The sequence below is a fragment of the Cervus elaphus genome, chromosome 11 (genome assembly GCF_910594005.1).
Source record: "Cervus elaphus chromosome 11, mCerEla1.1, whole genome shotgun sequence".
In the NCBI taxonomy this organism is placed as follows: domain Eukaryota; kingdom Metazoa; phylum Chordata; class Mammalia; order Artiodactyla; family Cervidae; genus Cervus; species Cervus elaphus.
Genome location: NC_057825.1, coordinates 2,837,305 through 2,865,241, shown reverse-complemented (window position 1 = coordinate 2,865,241; position 27,937 = coordinate 2,837,305). Strand labels below are relative to the sequence as shown.

The following is a 27,937-nucleotide window of genomic DNA, read 5'->3' as shown; positions in this document are numbered from 1 at the left end:
TCGACCGTGTTGTATTTTCTACCACAGGCTCATGATGAATAAATAAGGATATTTGCTTTTCCAGCAACTACGTCTCCCAGTTCCTGGGACTGGGTATTTCTTACCTGGAGAAGTTTGGGCTTTGCTGGGTCTGGCGGGGGCCGTGGGGAGAGGCAGAGGGAGGGTCTCCAGTGCTCGCCAAGCCTGGGATGGCCGGACATCTGCTGGGGGCACGTGCAAGAGTACCCGTGGGGCTGGACACTGCGATCGAGGCCTGGGGAACAGAGCACGGGACCCCTGCAGGCCCAGCCCGAGGTCAGGGCCGAGGATGACCATGTGGCCTCATATGGCTGAAGGAGCAGTGGTCACCACGCGGCCAGGAGAGAGAGGAGCGGGGCGCGCTCATGGGGTAATGACTCAAATTGGGTCGAAGTTCCAAATGCTAAGCACACAGGTGGGGCAGAGCCTGACTCAAGGGAAATTAAGGAAAAATAAAGGTGATGTTGCTCAAGCCCGGCTGGCAAGGAGCCCATCTGGCCAGGCTACAACCTCCCTACAGCTCCGGCTCTTTCCTCAAACATCCTTCCGCCCCGCCTTACCAAAGGGGGCACCCCGTGGGTCTTCTCTGCCTCTGTGCCCGGCCTGCAGGGCCCCTGCCCTCGGGGCCCTGTGGCCGTGCTCCCCGCGGCTGGCCCCAGCCTTGCCCCGAGCTGGTCTGGTCAATCCAATCTCCCCCGGCCGGGGCTCCTGGCACCTTATCTCCAGATTCTCGATACCCAGGACCATTTCCTTCTCGGCCGAGTAAACACCCCGCACCCCTCAGCCACCCAGCACCTGTGCGGCCAGGTCACCTTAGAGGGAAAGGCTTTGAACACAGGCCCACAGATCCAACGCGCCCCCCGCGTGCCCCACCCGCCCACCTTGGCTCCCCTGCTGCCTGAAGCCCACCAGAGCCAACTCCCTGTGGCCCCCCAGCAATCCTTCATCTCTCCCCCACCCCCACACCTGCCCCAGCACCCCTCCCCTCCGACTAGTTCTCCAGGCCCCGCTTAGGCACGCCCCCGCCCTGGGGCTCTCCCAGACTCCCCAGGCCTGCGAGCATCGGGCACTGCCCCAGGGAAGGCCTGCCCACACCACTGAACGGTGCTTCCTGTCCCCTGCAGAATGCGAGCCCCGAGGGCAGGCTGGCACGCATTTTATCACCGTGTCCCCAACAAGATGTTGCATGAAGGTTCATGTACTAGGTGGCTGCGGTTGTGGCCGGCTGCGCGGCAGACGCTGTCGGAGGTACCAGGTTCGGAGGCCTGGTGAAGAAAGGAGGGCAAGGACCCCCGCCCCTCTCTCTCCCCAGCACCGCAGTCTCCACCCAGCGCAGTGGCCTCGACCCCCTCCACCCCATCATAAGCTAGGTGCCCCCCAGATGTCTGCCTCCCCGTCCCTGCCTCCAGGAGCGCTGTGGGTGGAATCACCTGCTTGGACCGCGTGGCTTCAGCACGGGCACAGGCGTCCACCCTCCAAGGAGCCTCAGGGCTGCTCACAGGCCTGTCCCTCGTCCCTGCCCCTCCCCTGGCTGCCTTCATCTGTGCGGCTCTCTTTGCGCCCAGCGGACGATCCCGTCTCCTGGGGCACCCCAGGCTCGCCATGACTCCGTCTTGTCTCCTCCACAGGATCTGCAGGGACCCTCCACTCCAGCCAGTGACCCCTCCTCTTGCCTCCCATCTCCCACCCAAGCCTTGCTCCCTCTCCTCCCCCTGGCTGGACACAAGCTCTCCGACATCCGGTGTGTCTGCAGTGGCCCCTGCACCTAGCTATTTGTTCGATTTTTTTAAAATAAGGGAAATGCCTGTAACAGGTTCACAATGTTAAGAAGCAATAATAGTCAGATTCTGCTCCAAACTTTCTCCATCCCCAAGCTCCCCAGCCCCCAGAGGCCATTTCCATGTTGTTCCTGATCTTTCTTGACTTTGCATCCATATTTTAATAACTTGCATCTACATATTTTTTTATGAATCTATTTTGGGGTGTTTTTTATTTTCTCTTCCAGTTTTATGGAGATATAATTGACACACATCACTGTCTAAGTCCAAGATGTGCAGCATAATGAACTGATCATCACAGTAAGTTTCCTGAACATCCATCATCTTATATAAATACAATATTATTTTTATTTATTTATTTTTAAATACAATATTAAAGAAGTAGAAAAAATTGTTCCTTGTGATGAGAACTATTAGGGTTTACTCATAACAATTTTCATATATAACATACAGCCATGTTAATTGTATTTATTATGTTGTGCATCAGATCCCCAGTATTTATCTTAGAACTGGAAGTCTGTACCTTTTCAATGCCTTCCTCCAATTCCCCCCTCCCTCCACCCTCTTCCTTCGGCAAACACAAGTCTGATCTCTTTTTCTATTAGCCTCTTTGTTTTTGACGTATAATTGACATCCAACACAGTTAGTTCCTATTACACAACATAATGATTTGGAATTTCTATGCATTTCAAAATGATTGCCATAAGTCTAGTTACAGCATCAGTTCAGTTCAGTCGCTCAGTTGTGTCTGACTCTTTGCAGCTTCATGGACTGTAGCCCGCCAGGCCTCCCTGTCCATCACCAACTCCCAGAGCTTATTCAAACTCATTTCCATCGAGTCAGTGATGCCATCCAACCATCTCATCCTCTGTCGTCCCCTTCTCCTCCTGCCTTCAATCTTTCCCAGCATCAGGGTCTTTTCTAGTGAGTCAGTTCTTCACATCAGGTGGCCAAACAATTGGAGTTTCAGTTTCAGCATCAGTCCTTCCAACGAATATTCAGGACTGATTTACTTTAGGATGGACTGGTTGGATCTCCATGCAATCCAAGTGACTCTCAAGAGTCTTCTCCAAGACCACAGTTAAAAGCATCAATTTTTCAGTGCTCAGCTTTCTTTATAGTCCAACTCTCACATTCATACATGACTACTGGAAAAAACATAGCTTTGAGTAGACGGACCTTTGTTGGCAAAGTAATGTCTCTGCTTTTTAATATGCTGTCTAGGTTGGTCATAGCTTTACTTCCAAGGAACAAGAGTCTTTTAATTTCATGGCTGCAGTCACCATCTGCAGTGATTTTGGAGCCCCAAAATAAAGTCTGTCACTGTTTCCACTGTTTACCCATCTGTTTGCCATGAAGTGATGGGACCAGATGCCATGATCTTAGTTTTCTGAATGTTGAGTTTTAAGCCAACTTTTTTACTCTCCTCTCTCACTTTCATCAAGAGGCTCTTTAGTTCCTTTTCTCTTTCTGCCATAAGGGTGGTGTTATCTGCATATATGAGATTATTGATATTTCTCCCAGCAATCTTGATTCCAGCTTGTGCTTCATCCAGCCTGGCATTTTGAAAGATGTACTCTGCATATAAGTAAAATAAGCAGGGTGACAATATGCAACCTTGACGTACTCCTTTCCCAATTTTGAACCAGTCTGTTGTTCCATATCCAGTTCTAACTGTTGCTTCTTGAGGAGCATACAGATTTCTCAGGAGGCAGGTCAGGTGGTCTGATATTTCCATTCAGAATTTTCCACAGTTTGTTGTGATCCACACAGTTAAAGGCTTTAGCGTAGTCAATGGAGCAGAAATATATATGTTTTTCTGGAATTCTCTTGCTTTTTCTCTGATCCAGTGGATGTTGGCAATTTGATCTCTGGTTCCTCTGCCTTTTCTAAATCCAGCTTGAACATCTGGAACTTGTCAGTTTATGTCCTGTTGAAGCCTGGCTTGGAGAATTTTGAGCATTACTTTGCTAGCATGTGAGATGAGTGCAATTTTGTGGTAGTTTGAACATTCTTTGGCATTACCTTTCTTTGGGATTGGAATGAAAACTGACCTTTTCCAGTCCTCTGGCCACTGCTGTTTTCCAAATTTGCTGGCATATTGAGCGCAGCACTTTCACAGAGTTATCTTTTAGGATTTGAAATAGCTCAACTGGAAGTCCATCACCTCCACTAGCTTTGTTTGTAGTGATGCTTCCTAAGGCCCACTTGACTTCTCACTCCAGGATGTCGGCTCTAGGTGAGTTATCACACCATCGTGGTTATCTGGATCTTTTTTGTATAGTTCTTCTGTGTATTCTTGCCACCTCTTCTTAATATCTTCTGCTTCTGTTGGGTCCACACCATTTCTGTTCTTTATTATGCCCATCTTTGCATGAAATGTTCCCTTGGTATCTCTAATTTTCTTTTTTTTTTTCCTTCAGGGAGGTTTATTCAGTTACAGTATATATATATATATATTTTTCCTTCAGGGAGGTTTATTCAGTTACAGTATATATATGTATATATATATATATTTTTTTTCCTTCAGGGAGGTTTATTCAGTTACAGTATATTTTTTTTTTCTCTAATTTTCTTGAAGAGATCTTTAGTCTTTCCCATTCTATTGTTTTCCTCTATTTCTCTGCATTGGTCACTGAGGAAGACTTTCTTATCTCTCCTTGCTATTCTTTGGAACTCTGTATTCAAATGGGAATATCTTTCCTTTTCTCCTTTGCTTTTCTCTTCTCTTCTCAGCTATTTGTAAGGCCTCCTCAGACAACCATTTTGCCTTTTTGCATTTCTTTTTCTTGGGGATGGTCTTAATCACTGCCTCCTGTACAATGTCACGAACCTCCGTCCATAGTTCTTCAGGCACTCTGTCTATCAGATCTAATCCCTTGAATCTATTTGTCACTTCCACTGTACAATCATAAGGGATTTGATTTAGGTCATACCTGAATGGTCTGGTGGTTTTCCCTACTTTCTTCAGTTTAATCTGAATTTGTCAATAAGGAGTTCATGATCTGAGCCACAGTCAGCTCTCGGTCTTGTTTTTGCTGACTGTATAGAGCTTCTCCATCTTTGGCTGTAAAGAACAGAAACAATCTGATTTCAGTATTGACCATCTGGTGATGTCCATGTGTAGAGTCTTCTCTTGTGTTATTGGAAAAGGGTGTCAGCTATGACCAGTGCGTTCTCTTGGCAAAACCCTATTAGCCTTAGCCCTGCTTCATTCTGTACTCCAAGGCCAAATTTGCCTGTTACTCCAGGTGTTTCTTGACTTCCTACTTTTGCATTCCAGTCCCCCATAATGAAAAGGACATCTTTTTGGGGTGTTAGTTCTAGAAGGTCTTGTAGGTCTTCATAGAACCGTTCAACTTCAGCTTCTTCAGCGTTACTGGTTGGGGCATAGGCTTGGATTACTGTGATATTGAATGGTTTGCCTTTGAAAAGAACAGAGATCATTCTGTCGTTTTTGAGATTGCATCCAAGTACTGCATTTCAGACTCTTTTGTTGACCATGATGGCTACTCCATTTCTTCTAAGGGATTCCTGCCCACAGTAGTAGATATAATGTTCATCTGAGTTAAATTCACCCATTCCAGTCCATTTTAGTTCGCTGATTCCTAAAATGTCTGTGTTTACTCTTGCCATCTCCTGTTTGACCACTTCCAATTTGTCTTGATTCATGGACCTAACATTCCAGGTTCCTATGCAATATTGCTCTTTACAGCATCAGACTTTACTTCCATCACCAGTCACATCCACAGCTGGGTGTTGTTTTTGCTTTGGCTCCGTCTCTTCATTCTTTCTGGAGTTATTTCTTCACTGATCTCCAGTAGCGTATTGGGCACCTCCTGACCTGAGGAGTTTATCTTTCAGTGTCCTGTCTTTTTGCCTTTTCATACTGTTCATGGGATTCTCAAGGCAAGAATCCTGAAGTGGTTTGCCATTCCCTTCTCCAGTGGACCTCGTTCTGTCAGAACTCTCCACCATGACCCAATCTGTCTTGGGTGGCCTTACAAGGCATGGCTCATAGTTTCGTTGAGTTAGACAAGGCTGTGGTCCATGTGATCAGTTTGGTTAGTTTTCTGTGACTGTGGTTTTCATTCCGTCTGCCCTCTCATGGATAAGGATAGAGGTTTATGGAAGCTTCCTGATGGGAGAGACTGACTGAGGGGAAAACTGGGTCTTGTTCTGATGGGTGGGGCCATGCTCAGTAAATCTTTAATCCAGATTCCTGTTGATAGATGGGGCTGTGTTCCCTCCCTGTTGTTTGACCTGAGGCCAAACTCTGGTGGAGGTGATGACGATAATGGCGACCTCCTTCCAAAGGCCCCGTGCATGCGCTGCCTCACTCAGTGGCCCCAGCCCTGCAGCAGGCCACCGCCGACCCATGCCTCCACCAGAGGCTCCTAGACACTCACGGCAAGTCTGGGTCAGTCTCTTGTGGGGCCACTGCTCCTTTCTCCTGGGTCCTGGGGTGCACAAGTTCTGTTTGTGCCCTCTAAGAGTCTGTTTCCACAGTCCTGTGTAAGTTGTGGTGGCTGTATGGTGGGGTTAATGGCAACCTCCTCCAAGAGGGCTTATGGCATACCCAGGTCTGCTGCACCCAGATCTGCCCCAGCGGCAGGCCACTGCTGACCTGTTCCCCTACAGGAGACACTCAGACACAGCTCTGGCTCAGTCTCTGTGGGGTCCTGGTGCGCACGAGGTTTGTCTGAGCCCTCCGAGCGTCTCTGGCGGGTATGGGGTTTGATTCTAAATGTGATTTCACCCCTCCTACCATCTTACTGGGGCTTCTCCTCTGCCCTTGGACATGGGGTATCTTTTTTTTGGTGGGACCCAACATTCTCCTGTCAATGGTTGTTCAGCAGCTAGTTGTAATTTTGGAGTTCTAGCAGGAGAAGATGAGAGTGAAGAAGGAATTCATAGGGCCTGGACTCCATCTCAGGCCTGTCTGTGCTGATCGTTCGTGGCCACCTCTCCAGTGGACTCTGAACTCTGTGCTTAGCGCCTGTGGGAATGACAATGGAAGGATAAGACCCCCCTCTGGGCAGGGGAATCTTAAAGAAGAGAAAACAGACACTAATCACCCCTGCCTCCGGACACTATCTATCAGAATGTAAGCATAGGCTTATCGGTTATTAACTATTTGGAATGTAACTGCGGGCTTATTGATTATTGACTGTTTGAACACATAACACGTGAATGATGGGGTTATTGTGGTTGTATTTACCCTTCCTTTGTTTATGTAAGTCTCAAGGGAATTGGGATAGTGGGTTTGGACACATACACATGGGGTATAAAAGATTTTCACAAATGCTGGTCGGGGTCCTTGGCTAAGAGGAGACTCTGCCTTGGGCCCACCGGTGTAATAAACTGCACTTCACTATCTGCATTGTCCTTCTGAGTGAGTCTGTTTCCCGGAAAGCGTGGCTATAACAAGAGCATGTCCTACTTTGCCATTTTGTAGCCCCATCAACATGCCACCATAAAAAAGATATTCCACAGTTATTTACTACATTCCCCCCCCCCCACACACACACACATACATATATATACATTTGTTGTTGCTATTGTTGTTCAGTCACTAAGTCCTGTCCAATTCTTTGTGCACACATGGACTGCAGCACACCAGGCTTCCCTGTCCTTCATTATCACCCAGAGTTTGCTCAAACTCATGTCCATTGAGTTGGTGATGCCATCCAACCATCTCATCCTCTGTCCCCTTCTCCTCCTGCCCTCAATCTTTCTCAGCATCAGGGTCTTTTCCAACTAGTCAGCTCTTTGCATCAAGTGGGCAAAGTATTGGCGCTTCAGCATCAGTATTTCCAATGAATATTCAGGGTTGATTTCCTTTAGGATTGACTGATTTGATCTCCTTGCAGTCCAAGGGACTCTAAAGAGTCCTCTTTAACACCACAGTTCAAAAGCATCAATCCTTCAGGGCTCAGCCTTCTTTGTGATCCAACTCTCATATCTGTATATGACTACTGGAAAGACCATAGCTTTGTCTATACAGACTTTTGTTGGCAAAGTGACATCTCTGTTTTTTAATACACTGTCTAGGTTTGTCATAGCTTTTCTTCCAAGGAGCAAGCATCTTTTAATTTCATGGCTGCAGTCACTGTCTCAGTGATTTTGGAGCTCAAAAGAAGAAAATCTGTCACTGCTTCCATGTTTTCCCCTTCGATTTGCCATGAAGTGATGGGGCTGGATCCCATGATCTTACTTTTTTGAATGGTGAGTTTTAAGCCAGCTTTTTCACTCTCCTCTTTCACCCTCATCAAGAAGCTCTTTAGTTCCTCTCTGCTTTTTGCCATTAGAGTGGTATTATCTGCATATCTGAGGTTGTTGATTTCTCCCAGCAATCTTGATTCCAGCTTGTGAGAGGTCCAGCCTAGCATTTTGCATGATGTACTCTGCATATAAGTTACACAAGCAAGGTTCCAACATACAGCCTTGATGTACTCCTTTCCCAGTTTTGAACCAGTCTGTTGTTCCATACCCAGTTCTAACTGTTGTTTCTTGTTCTGCATACAGGTTTCTCAGGAGGCAGGTGAGGTGGTCTGGTGTTCCCTCCTCTTTAAGAGTTTTCCAGTTTGTTGTGATCCACACAGTCACAGGCTTTCATGTAGTCAGTGAAGCAGAAGTAAGTGTTTTCCTGGAAATCCCCTTGCTTTCTCTATGATCCAACAGATGTTGGCAATTTGATCTCTGGTTCCCCTGCCTTTTCTAAACCAGCTTGAACATCTGGAAGTTCTCAGTTCACATACTGCTGAAGCCTGGCTTGAAGGATTTTGAACATAACCTTACTAGCATTTTAACAACTCTTCCTTTTTACTATACCCACCCTCAGCATTTAGTTTTTGACATCTTTTGTGTGTGTGTGTGTATCCCTTAACTACTTATTTTGGATATAGATGAGTTTACTACTTTTATCTTTTAACCTTCCTACTATTGTTGACATACGTTTGCCGTTACCAAGGGGCTTTAGCTGTGGCCTTCTCTTTTCAACTTGGAGAAGTTCCTTTAACACTTCTTGTAAAGCTGGTTTGGTGGTGCTGACTCTTTCAGCTTTTGTCTGTAAAACTTTCAATCTTTCCATGAAATGTGAATAAAAGCCTTGCTGAGTATTCTTGGTTGTAGGTTTTTCCTTTTGATCACTTTAAGTATATCACACCACTCACTCTCTTCTGGCTTACAGAGTTTTTGCTGAAAAGTTAGCCTAATGGGAGTTACCTTGTATGTTGCTTTTCCCTTGCTGATTATAATATTCTCTCCTTATCTTTAATCTTTGCCCTTTTAATTACCATGTGTCTTGGTGTGACCTTCTTTGGGTTGATTCCCTTTGAGATTGTCTTTGCTTCCTGGACTGGATGTCTACTTCCATTCCCAGGTTAGGGGAGTTTTCAGCTATTATGTCTTCAAATATGCTCTCAGCCTCTTTCTTTCTGCCTTCTTCTTCTGGGAACCCTATAATCATGGCTTTTTGTTCCCCCTATGTCCCTTTCAGTGTTTTTAGCAGTGTTTATTCTTTCTCATATAGGCTTCCCTGGTGGCTCAGATGGTAAAGAATCTGCCTGCGATGTGGGAGACCTGGGTTCGATCCCTGGGTCAGGTAGATCCTCTGGAGAAGGGAATGGCAACCCACTCCAGAGTTCTTGCCTGGAGAATCCCATGGACAGAGGAGCCTGGGGGCTACAGTCCCCGGGGTCACAGAGAGTCGGACACGGCTGAGTGACTGACACGACGCAGCCAGCCAGCCTTTCGTGCGCTAGTTCTCATTTCACGTCACTTCTGTGGTTTCTCTTTTCCACTCCCTGACTTCGTCTCACTCGGGTTTTAAACCTTTTCCGTCGGCTGTTCCCTCCATAGGCTCATGTTTCTCTGGTTTGTGCTTTAGGGAGGAGGTTGCTTCACTGTTTGAAAATTCATCAGACAAAATTCCATCTCTTCTATAATTTTTTTTTTTTTTTTGGTGTGGCTTCTTCATTCTCCACAAGTTTCACCTTTTCTTCTTTTTAATCCTGTAATCTTATTACATAGGTCCTCTGCTGTTTCCATTTTGAAACTCATCCACAAATGAGGTATTTCCTGGCATAGATATTTGCACAAGTGTCATTGTGGGAGGGAACAAGATCATAATTAAGGGCAATAAGGATTTCCTTAATGTGGAAGTTCCTTTAGCCTTTACATCCCTGAGTCAGAGAGAAAAGGAAGCTTTAAGCTTGTTCCCAGTATATCGTCTCTCTAATCCTAGCCTCCAACACAGACAGTCCTGCAAATCAACCTTATCATGTAGGTCTTCATTCAATGCCCCACCCTCTGCTTCTCAGAAGCAAACATCCACGCATGCTCTTGACTGCTGCATTGCCCATGCCATCCTCATTGCTAGAGCAGGATTTTGTGTTTGCACCTTGGAGAAGGGGACTCAGCAATGCTTCCAGAGATTTGGAGCCAAGCACCACCCCTCCTCCCTTCATTTGGCTCTCCTGATGTATCTCTACTACTTTCCACACCCTGTCCACTTCTTTATGGTCCAGGATATTAAACGCATCTTTACTTACCTCTAGGAGGTGGTTTCTTGTTTTTTTTTTTCTTTCTTTCTGAGTTGCTCTGTGGTACTTTCTGAAAGGAGAATAGAGGAATCTTCAAATTGGACTTGCCCTAATATCTTTTTAATAAATCCCCTTTCTGCTTAAATTAATTAATGCAATTAAATTAATTGCTTCTAAGAGTCCTGATTGACATAAAAATGTGTGCTGAGAGTGGCGGCAGGTGACATTTGCTCAGGAGGCATCAGGGCTCTTAAGAACATCCTTGCTCTCTCTCCAGGCCCTGGGAAGAGCTGCAGCCGTGTGACTTGCTTCAGGCAGTGAAGAGTGACCAGAAGTGACACATCACACTTGCAGAGAAAAGCGTTCCATTTCAATGATCACTCTGTTTTTTTCAACCAATAAACTTTATTATTACTACTTTTTTGGCCATGGCAAGCAGCATGTGGGATCTTAATTCACTGACCAGGGACTGAAACCATGCCTCTTGCAGTGGAGGCATGAAGTCTTAACCACTGGACTGCAGGGCAGTCCCTAATTTTTTTTAAGAGCAGTTTTAGGTTCACGGCAAAATTGAGTGGAAAGCACAAACAGTTCCCATAAAACCTCTTGTCTCCACACACACAGCCTCCCCCACTACTGACATCGTGCACCACAGATGATGATCAGTGAACCTACACTGACACGGCATTATCACCCAGGTCCCGCTTACGTTAAGATTCACTCTCGGTGCTGTACATCCTTCAAAAGTGAAAAGTGAAAGCATTAGTTACTCAGTCGTGTCTGCCTCTTTGTGACCCCAAGGACTGTAGCCCGCCAGGCCCCTCTGCCCATGGAATTCTCCAGCCAAGAATACTGGAATGGGTATCCATTCCCTTCTCCAGGGGATCTTCCTGACCCAGGGATTGAACCCTGGTCTCACACATTGCAGGTGGATTCTTTACCATCTGAGCCACCAGGGAAACCCCTGTATATCCTATGGGTTTTGACAAATGTATAATGACGTGTATCCACCATTACAGTATCATCCAGAGTTGTTTCACTGCCCTAAACCTCCTCTGTGCTCTGCCTTTTCATCCCTCCATCCCCCCTTCATCCATGCATCCACTGATCTTTCTACTGTCTGCATAGTTTTGCCTTTTCCAGCCTGTCATAAATAGTTGGAATCATTCAGTTTGTAGCCTTTTCAGATTGGGTTCTTTCACTTTGGTCTGAATGGACCAATATTTATTTATCCATTGGCCTCCTGAAGGACATCTTTTTTTTTTTTCTTTTTGAGGATAATTGCTTTCCAACATTGTGCTGGTTTCTGCCGTACATCAGCATGAATCAGTCCCAGGTACACCCATGTCGGCTCCCTCGTGAACGCCCCCCCCATCTCCCACCCCATCCCGCCCCTCTAGGTTGTCACAGGGCACCGGCTGACCTCCCGGGTCACACAGCTAACTCCCACATGCCTCTGTTTTACATACGGTAACGTGTACGTTCCCATACTACTCTCTCAGCTCACCCCACCCTCTCCTTCCCCTACTGTGTCCACAAGTCCACTCTCTCTGCATCTCCACTGCTGCCCTGCAAACAGGTTCATCAATACCATCTTTCTAGATTCCATACACGTGTGTTAATATACAGTATTTGTCTTTCTCTTTCTTACTTACTTCACTCTGTATAATAGGCTCTAGGTTCATCCACCTCATTAAGGCTGACTTGAATACATTCTTTTTTATAGTTGTGTGTGGATACTTGTGTGAATCACAACAAACTGTGGGAAATTCTTAAAGAGGTGGGAATATCAGCCCACCTTACTTGCCTCCTGAGAAATCTGTATGCAGGTCAAGAAGCAACAGTTAGAACCGGAAATGGAACAACAGACTGGTTTCAAGTCGGGAAAGGAGTACATCAAGGCTGTATATTGTCACCCTGCTTATTTAACGTATTTAACTTTCACAGAGTACACCATGTGAAACGCTGGGCTGGATGAAGCACAAGCTGGAATCAAGACTGCCAGGAGAAGTATCAATAACCTCAGATATGCAGATGACACCACCCTTATGGCAGAAAGTGAAGAAGAACTAAAGAGCCTCTTGATGAAAGTGAAAGAGGAGAGTGAAAAAGTTGGCTTAAAGTTCAACATTCAGAAAACTAAGATCACGACATCTGGTCCCGTTACTTCACAGCAAATACATGGGGAAACAGTGAGAGACTTTGTTTTGGGGGCTCCAAAATCATTGCAGATGGTGACTGCAGCCATGAAATTAAAACATGCTTGCTCCTTGGAAGAAAAGCTATGACCAATCTAGACAGCATATTCAAGCAGAGACATTACTTTGCCAACAAAGGTCCATCTACTCAAAGCTATGGTTTTTCCAGTAGTCATGTATGGATGTGAGAGTTGGACTATAAAGAAAGCTGACCACCGAAGAATTGATGCTTTTGAACTGTGGTGTTGGAGAAGACCCTTGAGAGTCCCTTGGACTGCAAGGAGATCAAGCCAGTCAATCCTAAAGGAAATCTGTCCTCAATAATCATTGGAAGGACTGATGCTGAAGCTGAAACTCCAATACTTTGGCCACCTGATGCGAAGAACTGATTCATTGGAAAAGACCCTGATGTTGGGAAAGATTGAAGGCAGGAGAAGGGGCCAAAAGAGGACAAGATGGTTGGATGGCATCACCGACTTAGTGGACATGGGTTTGAGCAAGCTCCGGGAGTTGGTGATGGACAGGGAAGCCTGGCGTGCTGCAGTTCATGGGGTCACAAAGAGTCACATGACTAAGCAACTGAACTTCTGACCTACTTCACTCTGTGTAATAGACTCTAGGTTCATCCACCTCATTAGGACTGACTTGAACATATTCTTTTTTATAGTTGAGTAACATTCCATTGTATATATGTACCACAATTTTTTTCTCTACTCATCTGTCAATGAACATCTAGGTTGCTCTGAAGGACATCTTGATTGCTTCTAAGTTTTGGCAATTGTAAATAAAGCTGTGATAAACATCCTTCTGCAGGATTTTGTATGGACATAAATTTTCACTTTATTTGGGTGAATACTAAGGAGTATGATTGCTGGGTCATATGGTAAGAGTTTGTTCCATTTCATAAAAAACTGCCAGTGTTTTTAACACAGCTGTATCATTTTGCATTCTGGCAGTGAATGAAACTGTACTGCTCCATTTTCTCACCAGAATTCAGCATTGTCAGTGTTCTGCATTTTGGCCATTTCTAACAGGTGTGTTAGTGATATCTAGTTGTTCTTTTGATTTGCCTTGCTCTAATGACATATATTGAGCATCTTTTCATGTGCTTATTTGCCACCTGAATCTCTTCCCTGTTATCTGTTCTTGTCTTTTGCCCATTTTGAATCACGTTCACTTTGTGATTGCTGAGTTTAAAGAGGGTTTTGTTTTTGTTTTGAATATTTTTGATAATGGTCCTTTATCAGTTGCATCCTTTGCAAATATTTCCTTCTAGTCTATCTTATGTCTATGGCTTAGAAGAATAAGTCTCTTCTTATTCCCTTGGTATTGTATTCCACAGAGCACAAGTGTTTAATGAAGTCATTCATATCAATTACTTCTTTCATGTATAATGCCTTTGATTTTGTCTCTAAAAAGTCATAACCAGGGTCACTTAGCTTTCTTAGTCATTGTCACTTTCAGTTTTATAGTTTTGCACTTTATGTTTAGAGCTATAATCCACTTTGAGTTAAGTTTTGTGTAAGGTGTAAGGTCTAGGCTGTTTGTCTGCAGGTTGACGTCCAGTTTTTCCTGCACCATCTGTTCTGGAGACGATCTTCACTCCACTGTATTCCTTTACTCTCTTTTCAGAGATCAGTTGACTACGTGTTTGTGGGTCTGTTTCTGGGTCCTCTTTTGCCAATACCATGCTGTCTTGATTACTGTAGCTTTATTACAGTCTTGAAGGTAGGTAGGGTCAGTCCTCCACCTGCATCCTTCTGAACTTTTAATATTGAGTCAGCAGTTCTGGGTCTTTTGTCTCTCCACATAAAGTTTAGAATAAGTTTGTCAATATCCAGAAACTAACTTGCTGGAAATGCAAGTAGATCAAGTTGGGGAGAAGTGACATCTTGACAACATCGAGTCTCCCTGTCCATGAGCATAGAATCTCTCTCCATTTATTTAGTTCTTCTTTTGGTCTCTTTCATCAGAGTTTTGGTATATAGATCAAATATATAGCTTGTTAGACTTATTCCTAGTTACTTCATTTTGGGGAAGCTAATTGCTAACCTAAAGCAATAAGATAGCCAGTTATTTCACCACCAACAAAAAGGCGTATTCAGGAGCAGCAAATAATTGCAATTCAGGACATGCAACTATGGTGAACTGCATGCAAGTTCAGTAAAGAAAAGGAGACTTTTTTTTTTTTTTTCCTGGCTCTTTCTGGGACTTTTATTTCTTTAAAATAATTCATACAAATTTTTTTTTTTTTTTTTGAAAAGGAGACTTTTTAAAAAACCTATTGGCTGCATCAGGTCTTAGTTGCAGCATGTAGGGTCTTCCTTGGGTCTACGGGACCTTTTCCTCGCAGCACATGGACTCTCTAGCTGTGGTGCATGGGCTTGGGCATTCTTCCTTGTGGACTAAGGTGCCCTGTGGCATATGGAATCTCAGTTCCCTGACCAACGTTTGAACCCACTGACCCTGCATTGCAAGGCAGATTCTTTACCACTGGGCCACCACGGAAGTTGCAAGGAAACTCGTTTATAGAGCAGAAGGGGGAGTTGGGAAGGGCTACTAGAAATTAAGTGTCCATGTGAGTAAGCTAGGGTTTGACGCACAGTGGACTTCATTAGCTGAGCTGTGACAGCCAGACACTGAGCTATCACCAGGCAACGAGAAAGTCTCTCTTCCTCCTGCTGGCAGTAGTGGCGTCGTTCCTGCCCGAGAGGCAAGGCCCATCTCCTATGGACACTGTATTGAGTGATATGTGCGTGAGCGCGTCTGCTTCTGTCCTTTCAGCTCCACTTTAGCAAGGTTTCCTTTTACAGGCACACCTCCTCTTACTGCACATTGCCTTACTGAACATCAAAGATACTGCTTTTTTAAAAATTGAAGGTTGGTGCACCAAGCCTGCATCAAGCAAGTCTGTCAGCACCATTTTCCCAACAGCGTTTTCTTACTTCACGTCTCTATGTCCTATTTTGGCAACTCTCACAATACTGAAAGAAAACTTTACACTATTATTGTCTTTGTTCTAGTGATCTGTGATCTTTGATTTTAATACAACTCACTGAAGGTTCAGATGACAGCATTTTTCGGTAATATTTTCAAAATTAAAGTATGGGTATCTGCATTTTTTTAGACATGTTATTGCACACTTAATAACTGACCACAATATAGTGTAAACATAACTTTTACATGCTCTGGGAAACAAAAGAAAAAGGTGTGACTTTACTGCAATATTCACTTTATTGTGGTGGTCTGGCTATCTGCAATATCGGGACATTGCAATAAACTGCAATATATGTGGGGTATGCTTGTATCAATTTTCACATAGTGTAAATGATAATACATTATTGATTTCAAAGTCCACTTGTTCATTACTGGTATACAGGAAAGCAGCTGACTTTCACATGTTTACTTTGTACCCTGCAACCCTGATATAATCACTTATTAGTTTCAGGTTTTGTTGTCTTTTGGATGTTCATATAGATGATCATGTCATTTGCAAAGACAGGTTGACTTCTTCCTTCCCAGTCTGCGTGTTTTATTTTTCTTGTCTTGTTGCATGTGCTAGGACTTCTCGTGTGGCACTGAAAAGCAGCTGTGAGAAGCGACATTCTTGCCGTGCTCTTGATCTTGGCAAGAAAGCTCTGATGATGGTATTAAGGGTGATGGTATTTTTACACTTTTGGTAAACTTTTATCCAGTTGAGGACACTTTCCTCTATTCATAGTTGCTAAGACATATCCAGTTATCAGTGTGGCTTTAAACTACTAGTTTTGTTAAGAAGCACTTTTGTGAATGCAACATAACATGACCTGTCATGAATGAACTAGGGAAAATCTGGGATTTGTTATCTGGCTGGATTTTAGCTGTGTATGCTAAGGTGCTTCTGTCGTATTGACTCTTAGCAACGCTATCGACTGTAGCCCACCAGGCTCCTCTGCCCGTGGGATTCTCCAGGCAAGAATACCAGAGTGGGTTGCCATGCACTCCTCCAGAAGACCTTCCCAACCCAGGAACTGAACCCACATTTCTTACGTCTTCTGCATCGGCATGTGGAATCTTTACCACTAGTGCCACCTGGGAAGCCTATGATTTTAGCAGAGGGTAAATCTAGATGGCACCAAGGGAGGGGACCCTGGATATATTGACACACAGCTATAAAACAACTCATCTGGAGATGTGGACACCAGAGACAAATATCTTTTGAAGGCAAGACTTTGAGACTAGCTGACACCACCTTAAAAACAATGAGAAAGACTTGAGAAATTCAAGGACTACTCAAGGCAGTGGGTGGGGGGTGTGGAGGTCTCCTCTAACAGTGCTGGGTAGTCAGTAGACAATGACAGGCTCAAAGCCCTAAAGTTTTAGGCTAAGACAAGGGCTGAGGATCAGGAACTTTCTCTTACTTTGTTGAAGTATCTCTGAGTTTGCAACTGCCAAGACTGAATTAACGGAAAACCAAAGTTTTAGCTAGTTCACCAGCAAATCCTACCAACAGGTGAATTCACAACCTTACCAGAAGCTGGAGCACTCATCAGTCCTGGGAATTGAATTGGGGTATTTGGACAATCCTGGGTACCTCACGCACTCTGAATATCCAACCTACCAAGGACCACCTTGAGAAATCAGTCCCTGCCCTATCTAAAAACTCTCATCTGAGGCAGTTACTTCCAAGGTGAAGCCAGTTTCCTCCATTTCACCCCCATCTCACCTTGTCTCTACTGATACGTGAGTGAGATCTCAGTAGGACCCATGTGGTCAATTACCAAGTCAAAGTCAGAAGAGTTTGAGGGGCTTCCCTGGTGGCTCAGTGGTAGAGAATTTGCCTGGCAGTGCAGATGACATGGGTTCGGTCCCTGATCTGGGAGGATACCACATAGCAAAGAGCAACTAAGTCAGTGTCTCCCAACTACTGAGCCTGTGCTCCACAAGAGGACATTGAAATAAAGCCAATTTATTTATAGAGAGGAGCCCCCACTCACCACTAGAGAAAAGCCTGAGCAGTAACGAATACTCAGCACAGCCAAAAATAAATAAAATTGTTTTTTTTTAAAGTTGAAGAGCTCCCTTAAAAAAAAAAAAAAAAAAAAGTTTGAAAAAAAAAAAATCAGAGAACTATGTGGGAACTGATTCTAGAAGTGCTTGGCCAAGTAAGGAGTGGTGGTTTCAGACGTGGTTCCTTCCAGAAGCAGGATCTAGTGGGCTGGCTAGGGAACTGGAAAGGATCCCATTACTTCCTTTGCTGCTCAGCCAAAACCTGGAACCCACAGTGGCCCATGCTAAGGTTAAGTGAACCTTACAGAAATCTCTAGGAATAACTTACAAGAGCTAAGAATTCTCAGTAGAGGGGCAGGCTTGTTGGAGGGTCTGAACTGTGTTACCTGCTCACCCACCTCATAGGTTGGGGAGCCTACAGAAGACTCATCCTCTCCCAAGGTCCTGGGAAAAGCATCAGAGAAGCACCACAGTGACTCTGAAGGCTGGATGGAATGCCACGGGAGACGCAGGGGTAGAACCAAGCTCCCAGGCCAGTGCAGACCCGGGGATCTGAGGGCAGCAGGGAACACACTGTGACATCGTTGTGTGCAGTTCAACTGCTGGCCAAGCCAGTGCGCGGTGCCGTGACCCAAACAAGCCCACTCGGGGGCCTGGGGGCGCTCTCTGCCCTCCGCACCTGGAGGCAGCTCTGGTGAACAGAAGCTTCACGTGAGCTACTCAGTCGCTTACAGCCCCTCGCTGAATTTCTAACCATGAGTTCACCCAAGTCCTGGAGCCCCCAAGTAGAAGGAAAGGCTGGCTGGGAGCTTCTTCCCAGCTTCACCCAAAGGGGGCCAGTGGGCTAAGACTACCCTGTCTTTGCAGGACTGTTGGAACCCCAGGTCCTGGTGAACCATAGCCCACGAACCTATCCTGGTTAGGGCTATTTTTATCCAACTCACTGGACAGACCCGGAGGGGGGCCTTCCCACCTGGAGACTCTTGCCATTTGGTTCTGAAAATGAGATAGGCCTGTTGAGAGTTCTCTTTACTCTGCATTTCAGTTTCTGCACTCGAGGCACACAGCACCCGAGAAGTGGGCAGCAGGCTTCCTAGACTCAACCAGTAACGTTCTCTTCCCTGCAAGTGAGATGCTTCTGCTGCCCCAAAACCTGTGTGGCACGTCCTTGCTTCTGTGCACCATCAGCCCCCAGCCGTGGGTCGGGGAGGGGCGCAGGTGGCCCAGCCCGGGGCCACCAGCATTGTCCTCTGCACCAGGGCTGCAGCACTGTCCGCGTTTATACTTGGACACAGATGGTCTCCCACCAGGTGAATGCTCCATATTTCCTCACCCTTTCTTCCCTCTAATTCCTATCGTCCAAGGCAGCTTGATGCCACCTGCCACCAAAATGCACCATTTGCTGGCTTCGCACACCAGCTACATGAAACTAAGGCCACAGCAGCACTCTAGGTTGGAGGGGCATGCTCCTGGCCGTCCAGGCTTCAGGGGAAGGAGCGGAACACCCAATGACACACATCTGAGGCGCTGAGATGCTCCTGGCCGTCCAGGCCTCAGGGGAAGGAGCAGAACACCCAATGATACACATCCACCAGGCGCTGAGATGCTCCTGGCCGTCCAGGCCTCAGGGGAAGGAGCAGAACACCCAATGATACACATCCACCAGGCGCTGAGATGCTCCTGCGACTGCCACAGGGGGTTAAACTCTCCCAACTCTCCTGACTGCAACGTGTGGACATTAATTCGGAAGCAACTGCCAGGGGCAGAGTGGGTCAACGGAACCCAGGAATGAGGCTCTAGGTAAAGCAGGGAATTGTACTGCATGATGGAATCGCTTCCTAACATTTATAACCAAGGATACATAGAAGCACAGCTTTACGGCTATGAAGTGCTTTTTGCACTGCCTCAGCTGTGGCCCACAAATTTTAATGCACACCACTTCCATTATCTTCCAATCCTAAACAGTCTCTCACATCTATGAGGATTCTTTGACAGGTAGTTTAGAAGTGTGTTTTTAAATTTTCAAGTATGTAACAGTTACCTCTGAAATTTTAAAAATGTTTTATGGCACAATAACACACTTTGTACGATGCTGAAGTTTGAAATACGACTGGCTTTGTGGACTAGGTGATGGTCAGTTTTCACCACTGTCCCATGTGTGCTTGAGGTTGTTTTTTTTTAATTTCTTAAAAAAAAATGTTGGCTGCACCCTGCAGCATCTGGAATCTTAGTTTCCCAACCAGGGATTGAACCCATACCTCTGCACTGGAACAGAGTTCATCACCGACTTGATGGACATGAGTTTGAGCAAGCTCCAGGAGTTGGTGATGGACAGGAAAGCCTGGTGTGCTGCAGTCCACGGGATCGCCAAGAGTTGGCCGTGACTGAGTGACTGGACGGAACGGAACCACTGGACTGCTGGGGAAATCCCACACGCTTTTCTCAGAACGGCGGCTGCTGTGTGTCCATCAGACCGAGCTTATAAACACTCTAGGCTGAATCTTCCGTATCCATCTGATCTTGCCTACTTGATCATCAGTCCCCAGTACAGATGTTAAACATCTCCCACTGGGTTTGTGAACTGACTTCTCCTTGCAGTTGTGTCAGCTTCTGTTAGACAGATCTGAAGCTGTTTCTGGCGCAAGGCTGTTTTACCTTCCAGGTGATCTGAACCCATTTCATTATTCAGTGACATCTTTTCTCTCTAGCAGTACCTTTTAAATTCTAGTAACACATCATCATCTAATGATACAGTCGTACCAGTTTTGTTTTGGTTGCCATCTGTTTCTTAACTGGAATTTAGTCTAAAGAATTTTACTAAGTCTTCCTGAAATACAATCCACATACCGTACAATTCATCTGCGTGCCTTCACTGTGACGGCCTGTGGGCCTGGACTTACCTCTCTCTGTCACTGTGTACCTTCCATTCACCCCACGTAGTTCTCCAGGTTTTACCCCTTCTCTCCCGCCTCCCCCTAGACTGATACTATTCATCCAGCTCCATTTTCTTTTCCCTCCTACTCCAATAACACTGTTTCTATCTTTTAGTAGTTAGAATTTTTAATAACCATCTTCACCTTAAATTCTCTTTACCCCCTTTACACATCAACTTGGTGTAACTCAGTTACAGGCAGCCTGGGGCCACCTGCTTTCTCCATTATCAAGCCCATCAACTCCACGTCAGCTCTGCTGCAGGAGCTGGTTTCCACCCTTTCCAAGTGAGCCTGGGGCTAACACCGCAGTCACAGAGGCCATGCCCTTCCTGCTCCTGTGACAATGAGGGGAAGAGGTGGCCAGCAAAGCCCTCCCTAGATGCCCACTCCCTCCTCACAGCTCCCTGGTCCACTGCCCCACAACCTGCAGGGAGCCTCTGGCCTAATAAGAGGCGGGTGGAGCTGGAGCTGGATCACCCCCTTCCCCGGATCTGAAGGCTCTTCTGCACGTGGGGCCTGAACCTGGGACAAGCCGGAAAGGGACACGTGGCAGAGTCCGCTTTCCGCCGGAGCCTGCCCCACCGGGGATGGGGTCGGGCAGCCCGAGCCTCAGGCCAGGCCGGCGCGCTCCAGGTCTTGGGGCAGGATGCGGCCCTTCTTGCGGGCCTTCTCCAGGCGCCGCTCGGCCCTGGCCACCTTCTTCTTGCGCAGGTTCTGCCGCCGCCGGTCCTGCCGCTGCTGCATCTTGCCCACCACGTGCGCCGTGCGCTTCTCCCAGGCGCGCAGGCGCTGCGCGCGCCGCCTCTCCTTGCGCTTCAGGGCCTCCTGCAGCAGGCGCTCGTCGTCGCGGATCCTCACGCCCTCGGCCTTGTACAGCAGGTTGGTCCAGCGCATCTTGGCCTCGAGCTCCTGGGCCTGCCCGGCGTCCCGGTCCCGCAGTTCCTCCAGCCGGGCCTGCCGCGCCTGCAGGCGCTCCAGCAGCTGCCGGTAGTTTCTGCCCGTCAGGGGTGTCAGGTTCCCCTTCAGCTTCTGCCTCTTCTCCTTCCGGCGCTGGGCCTTGCTGGCCGGCTCCTCCTCGGTCACCTCCACCTCGGGGGAGAGGGCGGCGCGAGCTGAGGGCTGCTCCCCGCCTGCCCCAGGGGCCCACTTCCGCCCGCCCGGCGGCAGCGCAGGGCACTCACCTTGTTTTTTTTTTTTTTTTTGCACTCACCTTGTTGAAGAGCAGCCCCAGCTGGGCCTGCGTCTCCGCCCCAGGCACCCGAGGGCCCGGCTCGGCGGCCTCTGCCGCCTCCGGTGCCGCCGCAGCCTTCTCCTTTGCTCTCAGCTCCCTCCGCTTCCTCTTTTTCCGGTCGCGCTCCTGCTTCCTCCGGCGTCTTTTCTCCAAAACAGCGGCAGACAGCTCCTTGACGCTACCCTGCAAGGCAATCCCGCGCTCACTCACAAAGTTCTGGTAACGGGGCCCCAGCTTAGCACGTGCAATCAGGTCAGGAGAAGGGCCGGCGGAGCGCGGCGTTCCACCCCAAGATGACCTGGCCCCAGAGTGCACCCGAAACAAGGACGAGGGGACGCCGTGAGAACCACACCCTCCGGATTTCAGGCAGAGGCCACCTGCCAGGGCTCTTCCCCAGAAAGGGCCACTGAGTCTACCCAACGACCCGACAAGGGGCACACCGCCCCCATCCGGTCAGCCGGGCTCAGGGCAGGGCCGAGGCACCCCACCAGGCAGGGAGGCTCGGTCAGGAGGAGGCAGCGCTGCCTGTGCAGACCCCGGCGCTACTCTGAGCTCGCCCGGCAGACAAGCGTCAGGACCGCCGCAGGAAGGCAGGGCCCCCGGGCCTGTCCCCACAAGGCGAGAGGCCTGGGGAGGTCCCCAGGGAAAGGAGGGGGCGGCGACCCCATTCAGCGCTCCGCACTGAGGCTGGTTCACATCCTGGAGCGTCGGGCCTGTGGCGGTCCCCTCGGCCAGGTCGCCTCACCTCAGGCCCTGGCTCACCTCAGGGGCCGTCAGGACAATCAGAACAAACGCCTAGGAAATGCTGAGGGAGGGGCCCGAGCCTCTCAAAGGCCACAGCAGAGAAGAGCCAGCAGCTCCACAGGCGGGCTTAGCCTGCACCGCCCCCCCAGATGACGAGAGTGGCACCTGACCTCCCGCAGAACAGAGCTGCCAAGGCCCTCCTGGCAGGCCCGTGACGGCCGGCAGAGCAGGGAGCCGAGCTCGGAGAGCCCCGGGGTGGGGAAAGCCCTGCAGCACCAAGACCCCTGCCCGCCCCCCGCCCCCCACCTACCTGGCCCCGCGCCTCCTCAATCTTCTCATGCAGGCGCTGCCGCAGAACATCCAAGGCGAATAACGAGTCAGGCTCTGTGGCCAGGCCATCTGCAAAGGAGGATCAGAAATCCGAAAGGAGAGCCCCTCTCGACTTTCCTGTCCTGATTCAAAGCCTGAGCCTCTGTGTGCGGCCGCCGCCTCACACCCAGTGGCCACCCGCGGACCTGCAGGGCAGGCCCAGTGAGCTCTTCACCTCGTCACGCTGCACTGGCCCCCGGGTAGGGCTTGCTCGCGTAGCACAGGCCAAACCCATCTCTGGGTGCCGCCAACGCCTGAGGCACCCCGTGTACCTGATCGTGCTGCTACAACCAGAGAGGGCCGCATTTGCACCTATCCCAGATCCCGGGGGGCCCTGCCTGCCTGCCTGCCCCCCTCACCTGCCGGGGCCCTGGTGGAGCAGGCGGCTTCCTCCTCCTCCTCGGCTGCCACTGGCTTCCTGGCCTCAGACTTCTCCACAGGGGCCTGGGCCTTGGGCTTTGCAGTCTTCTCCCGCTCCCGGGATTTCTTCTGCGCTTTCTTCCTCTTCTTTCTGGGGGGTGCAGCAGCTTCTGAGACTTGAGTTTTGCCAGCTGAAACAAGAAACAAGAAAGGGCTGCCACTTCAATCCCTGTGACCCAGTGAGTAGGTAAGAAGGTCCTGCAAAGATTTTGATTCCAGAAGGATGCCAAAAGCCAGTTGAGATGGGAGTTGTGGGGACCCTCATCCACTGAGCTCAGAACCACACACCTCCTGGAAAGCAGACTGGTCACACTCATCAATCCCTGAAAAACACCCACACGCTGACCCAGCGGTCTACTTGTGAAATTCATTCCTGGTGAGCAGATAGATCTGGCCTCAAAGATGTTCATCATAGTATCCTTTTTTGAGTGAAAAAGGAAAACCTAAATACCCATCCACAGGGACAATGATAGCACCTCCCACAACAAACTATGTAGCCATAAAAAATAACAACGTAAGCTTTCATTTTGGGCTTCCCAGGTGGTGCTAGTGGTAAAGAATCCACTTGCCAAAGAGATGCGGGTTTGATCCTTGTGCCAGCAAGATGCCCTGGAGTAGGAAATGGCAACCTACTCCGGTACTCTTGCCTGGAAAAATCCCATGGACAGGGGAGCCTGGCGGGCTATAGTACACAGGGCCTGCAGAATGGGACACAACTAAGCGACTGAACACACACACACACACACACACACACACTTCCATATTAACAGGTGGAAAGGGAATTCCCTGACAGTCCAGGCAAAATGACTGTCTGAGGAGGCCTTACAAACGGCTGAGAAAAGAAGAGAAGCAAAAGGCAAAGGAGATAAGGAAAGATATACCCACTTGAACGCAGAGTTCCAAAGAATGGCAAAGAAAGCCTTCCTAAGTGACCAATGCAAAGACATAGAGGAAAACAATAGAATGGGAAAGACTAGAGATCTCTTCAAGAAAATTAAGAGACACCACGGGAACATTTCATGCAAAGATGGGCATAATAAAGGACAGAAACAGTATGGACCTAACAGAAGCAGGAAATATTAAAAGAAGTGGTAGCACGGATACACAGAAAAACTATACCAAAAAGATCTTCAGGATCCAGATAACCACGATGGTGTGATCACTCACCTAGCGCCAGGCATCCTGGAGTACAAAGTCTAAGTGGGCCTTAGGAAGCATCATTACAAACAAAGCTAGGGGAGGTGATGGAATTCCAGCTGAGCTATTTCAAATCCTAAAAGATGATGCTGTGAAAGTGCTGCACTCAATATGCCAGCAAATTTGGAAACCTCAGCAGTGGCCAGAGGACTGGAAAAGGTCAATTTTCATTCTAATCCCAAAGAAAGGCAATGCCAAAGAATGTTCAAACTACCACACAATTGCACTCATCTCACCCACTAGTAAAGAAATGCTCAAAATTCTCAAAGCTAGGCTTCAACAGTACATAATAAGTTGACAAGTTTCAGATGTTCAAGTTGGTTTTAGAAAAGGCAGAGGAACCAGAGATCAAATTGCCAACATCAGCTGGATCACAGAGAAAGCAAGGTGATTTCCAGGTAAACACCTACATCTGCTTCATTGACTACACTAAAGTCTCTGACTGTGTGGATCACAACAAACTGTGGAAAATTTTTAAAGAGATGGGAATACCAGATCACCTTACCTGCCTCCTGAGAAATCTGTATGCAGGTCAAGAAGCAACAGTTAGAAACGGACATGGAAAAATGAACTGGTTCAAAACTGGGATACGTCAAGGCTGTATATTGTCACTCTGCTTATTTAACTTCTATGCAGAGTACATCATGCAAAATGCTGGACTGGATGAAGCACAAGCTGGAATCAAGATTGCCGGCAGAAATATCAATAACCTCAGATATGCAGGTGATACCACCCTTATGGCAGAAAGCGAAGAGGAACTAAAGAGCTTCTTGATGAAAGGGAAAGAGGAGAGTGAAAAAGCTGGCTTAAAACTCAACATTCAAAAAATGAAGACCATGGCTCCAGTCCCATCACTTCATGGCAAACAGATGGGGAAACAGTGGAAACAGTGACAGACTATTTTCTTGGGCTCCAAAATGACTGCAGCCATGAAATTAAAAGACACTCCTTGGAAGAAAAGTTATGACCAACCTAGACAGCCTATTAAAAAGCAGAGACATCACTTTGCAAACAAAGGTCCATATAGTCAAAGCTATGGTTTTTCCAGTAGTCATGTATGGATGTGAGATTTGGACCATAAAGCAGGCTGAGCAACAAAGAATTCACGTTTTTGAACTATGGTGTTGGAGAAGACTCCTGAGGGTCCCTTGGATTGTAAGGAGATCAAACCAGTCCGTCCTAAAGGAAATCAGTCCTGAATATTCATTGGGAAGACTGATGCTGAAGCTGAAACTCCAATAGTTTGGCCACCTGATGTGAAGAACTGACTCACTGAAAAAGACTCTGGGGCTGGGAAAGACTGAAGGCAGGAGGAGGAGACAGCAGAGGATGAGATGGTTGAATGGCATCACCAATCCGATGGACAGAAGTTTGAGTAAGCTCTTGGAGTTGGTGTCCCTTGGTCTGCAAGATCAAACTAGTCAGTCCTAAAGGAAATCAACACCAAATATTCATTGGAGATCCTGATTCTGGGAAAGAATGAAGGCAGGAGTAAAAGGAGTCAGGATGAGATGGGAGGGCTGACAGATGACGGGATGGCTGGATGGCATCATGGACTTGATGGACATGAGTTTGAGCAAACTCTGGGAGCTGGTGATGGACAGGGAAGCCTGGGGTGCCACAGTCCATGGGGTGGAAAAGACTCAGACACAACTGAACAACTGAACTGAACGGAATCAGTGGTTAGGACTCCATACTCCCACTGCCAAGGGCCTGAGTTCAATGTGTGGTTGGGAAACTAAGATCCCATAAATGATGTGGAAAAGAAAAGATGGAGGAAATGTTTACATTTTAAAAGGAAAATGAGAAATGAGTGCACCAAGCAGGGACCTAATTGGTTCAGGGAGAAATACACAGGAACAGAACTAGAAAGACACTCTAACTTTTCACTGAGTGATGAGAAACTAACTTAACCTCTAGAGTGAACAGGTTTTCCTGGTATAAAGAAAGTCCGTTTCTCCTCTGGAAGGTCCACGCCCATCTCTGCCGCTCTCCCTCTCCTCCAAGGCTGGACAGGACTTACAAGCCCCGGCTCCCCACAAGGCAGTTTTTGTCTGCTTCGCCTATTTCTGTATATGAGGGGGCCCTGTGATCCCTGCCGTGTACGCTCCCATTGGCAGGAGCCATCTTCTTCCTCCCTTCTCCCCACAATACCCACAGTAATGGGCTGAACAAGTCATTTTTCTCATCAACGCTCACACCAGTCTTTCCACCCAATGTGGAGAGCTGGCCGAGCCTGTTCCACAGAGTCACCTCCACCAAACCCCGGCCGAGCTTCCTGCCTGCTGGGGCGCAAGGCTGAGCCCCCTCGGACTCCGAGACAGGGGCCCCCAACGGGCCAGGGCAGTAGCGCGCCCCGAAGCGTCTCTCACGGTATCTCCCCCTGGTACTTCGCAGACCTGCTTCACGCATCTGCGCCTCTACCCCGCCCGAAAACGGCTCAGGGGCGCTGCAGCGGAGTGGGGACGCGAGCGCCGCAAGGATGGACGGGGTCCCCCTTCCGAAGCCCTTTCCGCCCCGGCCCCACGGGCTGCGCTTTTACCCGATTTGTGCTTCTGCGGCTCGGCGCTGGGCTGGGAGCAGATCTTTTTGGCCAGGCCCTGCAGGTAAGCGTCCTTCGCTAGCAGAGAAGTCATGGCTGGAGGCTAGGGGATCGGCCGGGGTTCGCTCACCGTCCTGCTCGGGGCGAGGAAGGCCGGGGTACAGTGTTCCGGGCCGCCACCGGGCCGGCAGGACCCTCACCACAAGATAAGACCCTCACCACAAGATCCCGTCATGAGACCCTCTCACAAGACCCTCACCCGCCCAGCAACGGTCGCCGGAAATCACCACGTGCGCAGGCGCGGCTGGCCGAGCGCCGAGCCGCCAGCGCGCCGCGGCTCGATTAACCGGGCCTAGGTGCCGCCGGAAGAAGCCTTTGGGGCGGGAAACGCAAAGCACTGTGGGGCGAGACGCAAAGCATTGTGGGGCAGAGGCGGCTCCCCGTACGCGGCGGGCCCCTGGTTACCTGGGGGCGGGGTCGGGGGAGGGCGACTGTAATAGACCCGCAGTAATTGGGGCCTGTTTGGAGCTCAGCCCCCCAAGGGGAAGCTGGCGAGACCGCGTTCGTCCGGAAAGGACTTGCGTGCCAGGCAGGTTCTAAACCCCGGGCATGCAAGCGATGAAGAAAACACGCGGCGGTGGCCCCGTCGAGTGTGTGGTTCTTGGTGACTAGTGATAAATTCCGAGTATCGGAGGTGTCGGGTCGTGGGCTATCGTTTCCTCCGTACACTGGGACGCTGACCTCCCTCTTGGAAGGAGACAGGGCGCAGGGTTGACGTCCCGGCTCTTCTGGGTAACAGTACCTGGCTCCAGGTACGGGGCCTCGTTCCACCTGGGTTGAGTCCTGACCCCTCTCAGGGTCACGGGGCACAACACTTCACCCCCTTTGGAGCCCGCGGTCGGTCCTCCCTGACATGCCGGTAACCACAGCCCCGACTTGGGGGGGCAACCGGAGGTTCAAACTTCCGGGCCA

The 27,937-nt window shown here is 48.4% G+C and overlaps 1 protein-coding gene across 2 annotated transcripts; it reads right to left on the bottom strand.

Annotated features, from left to right (window-relative positions):
- Positions 1–14: 14 nt before the first annotated feature.
- On the bottom strand, positions 15–27,335 carry SURF6 (surfeit 6). 2 transcript variants are annotated; one of them, XM_043916443.1, is made up of 6 exons: positions 26,966–27,335; positions 23,166–23,357; positions 22,748–22,836; positions 21,673–21,876; positions 10,352–10,412; positions 15–253 (listed from the first exon to the last, which is right to left on the bottom strand). In XM_043916443.1, exons 1-6 carry the CDS (start codon positions 27,057–27,059, stop codon positions 30–32), a joined length of 864 nt encoding a protein of 287 aa, XP_043772378.1. In that variant the 5' UTR covers positions 27,060–27,335; the 3' UTR covers positions 15–29. The 2 variants fall into 2 exon arrangements, with proteins under 2 accessions (XP_043772378.1, XP_043772377.1); XM_043916442.1 differs by lacking the exons at positions 15–253; positions 10,352–10,412 and adding an exon at positions 20,572–21,551 and having other exon boundaries at positions 26,966–27,331.
- Positions 27,336–27,937: the final 602 nt, after the last annotated feature.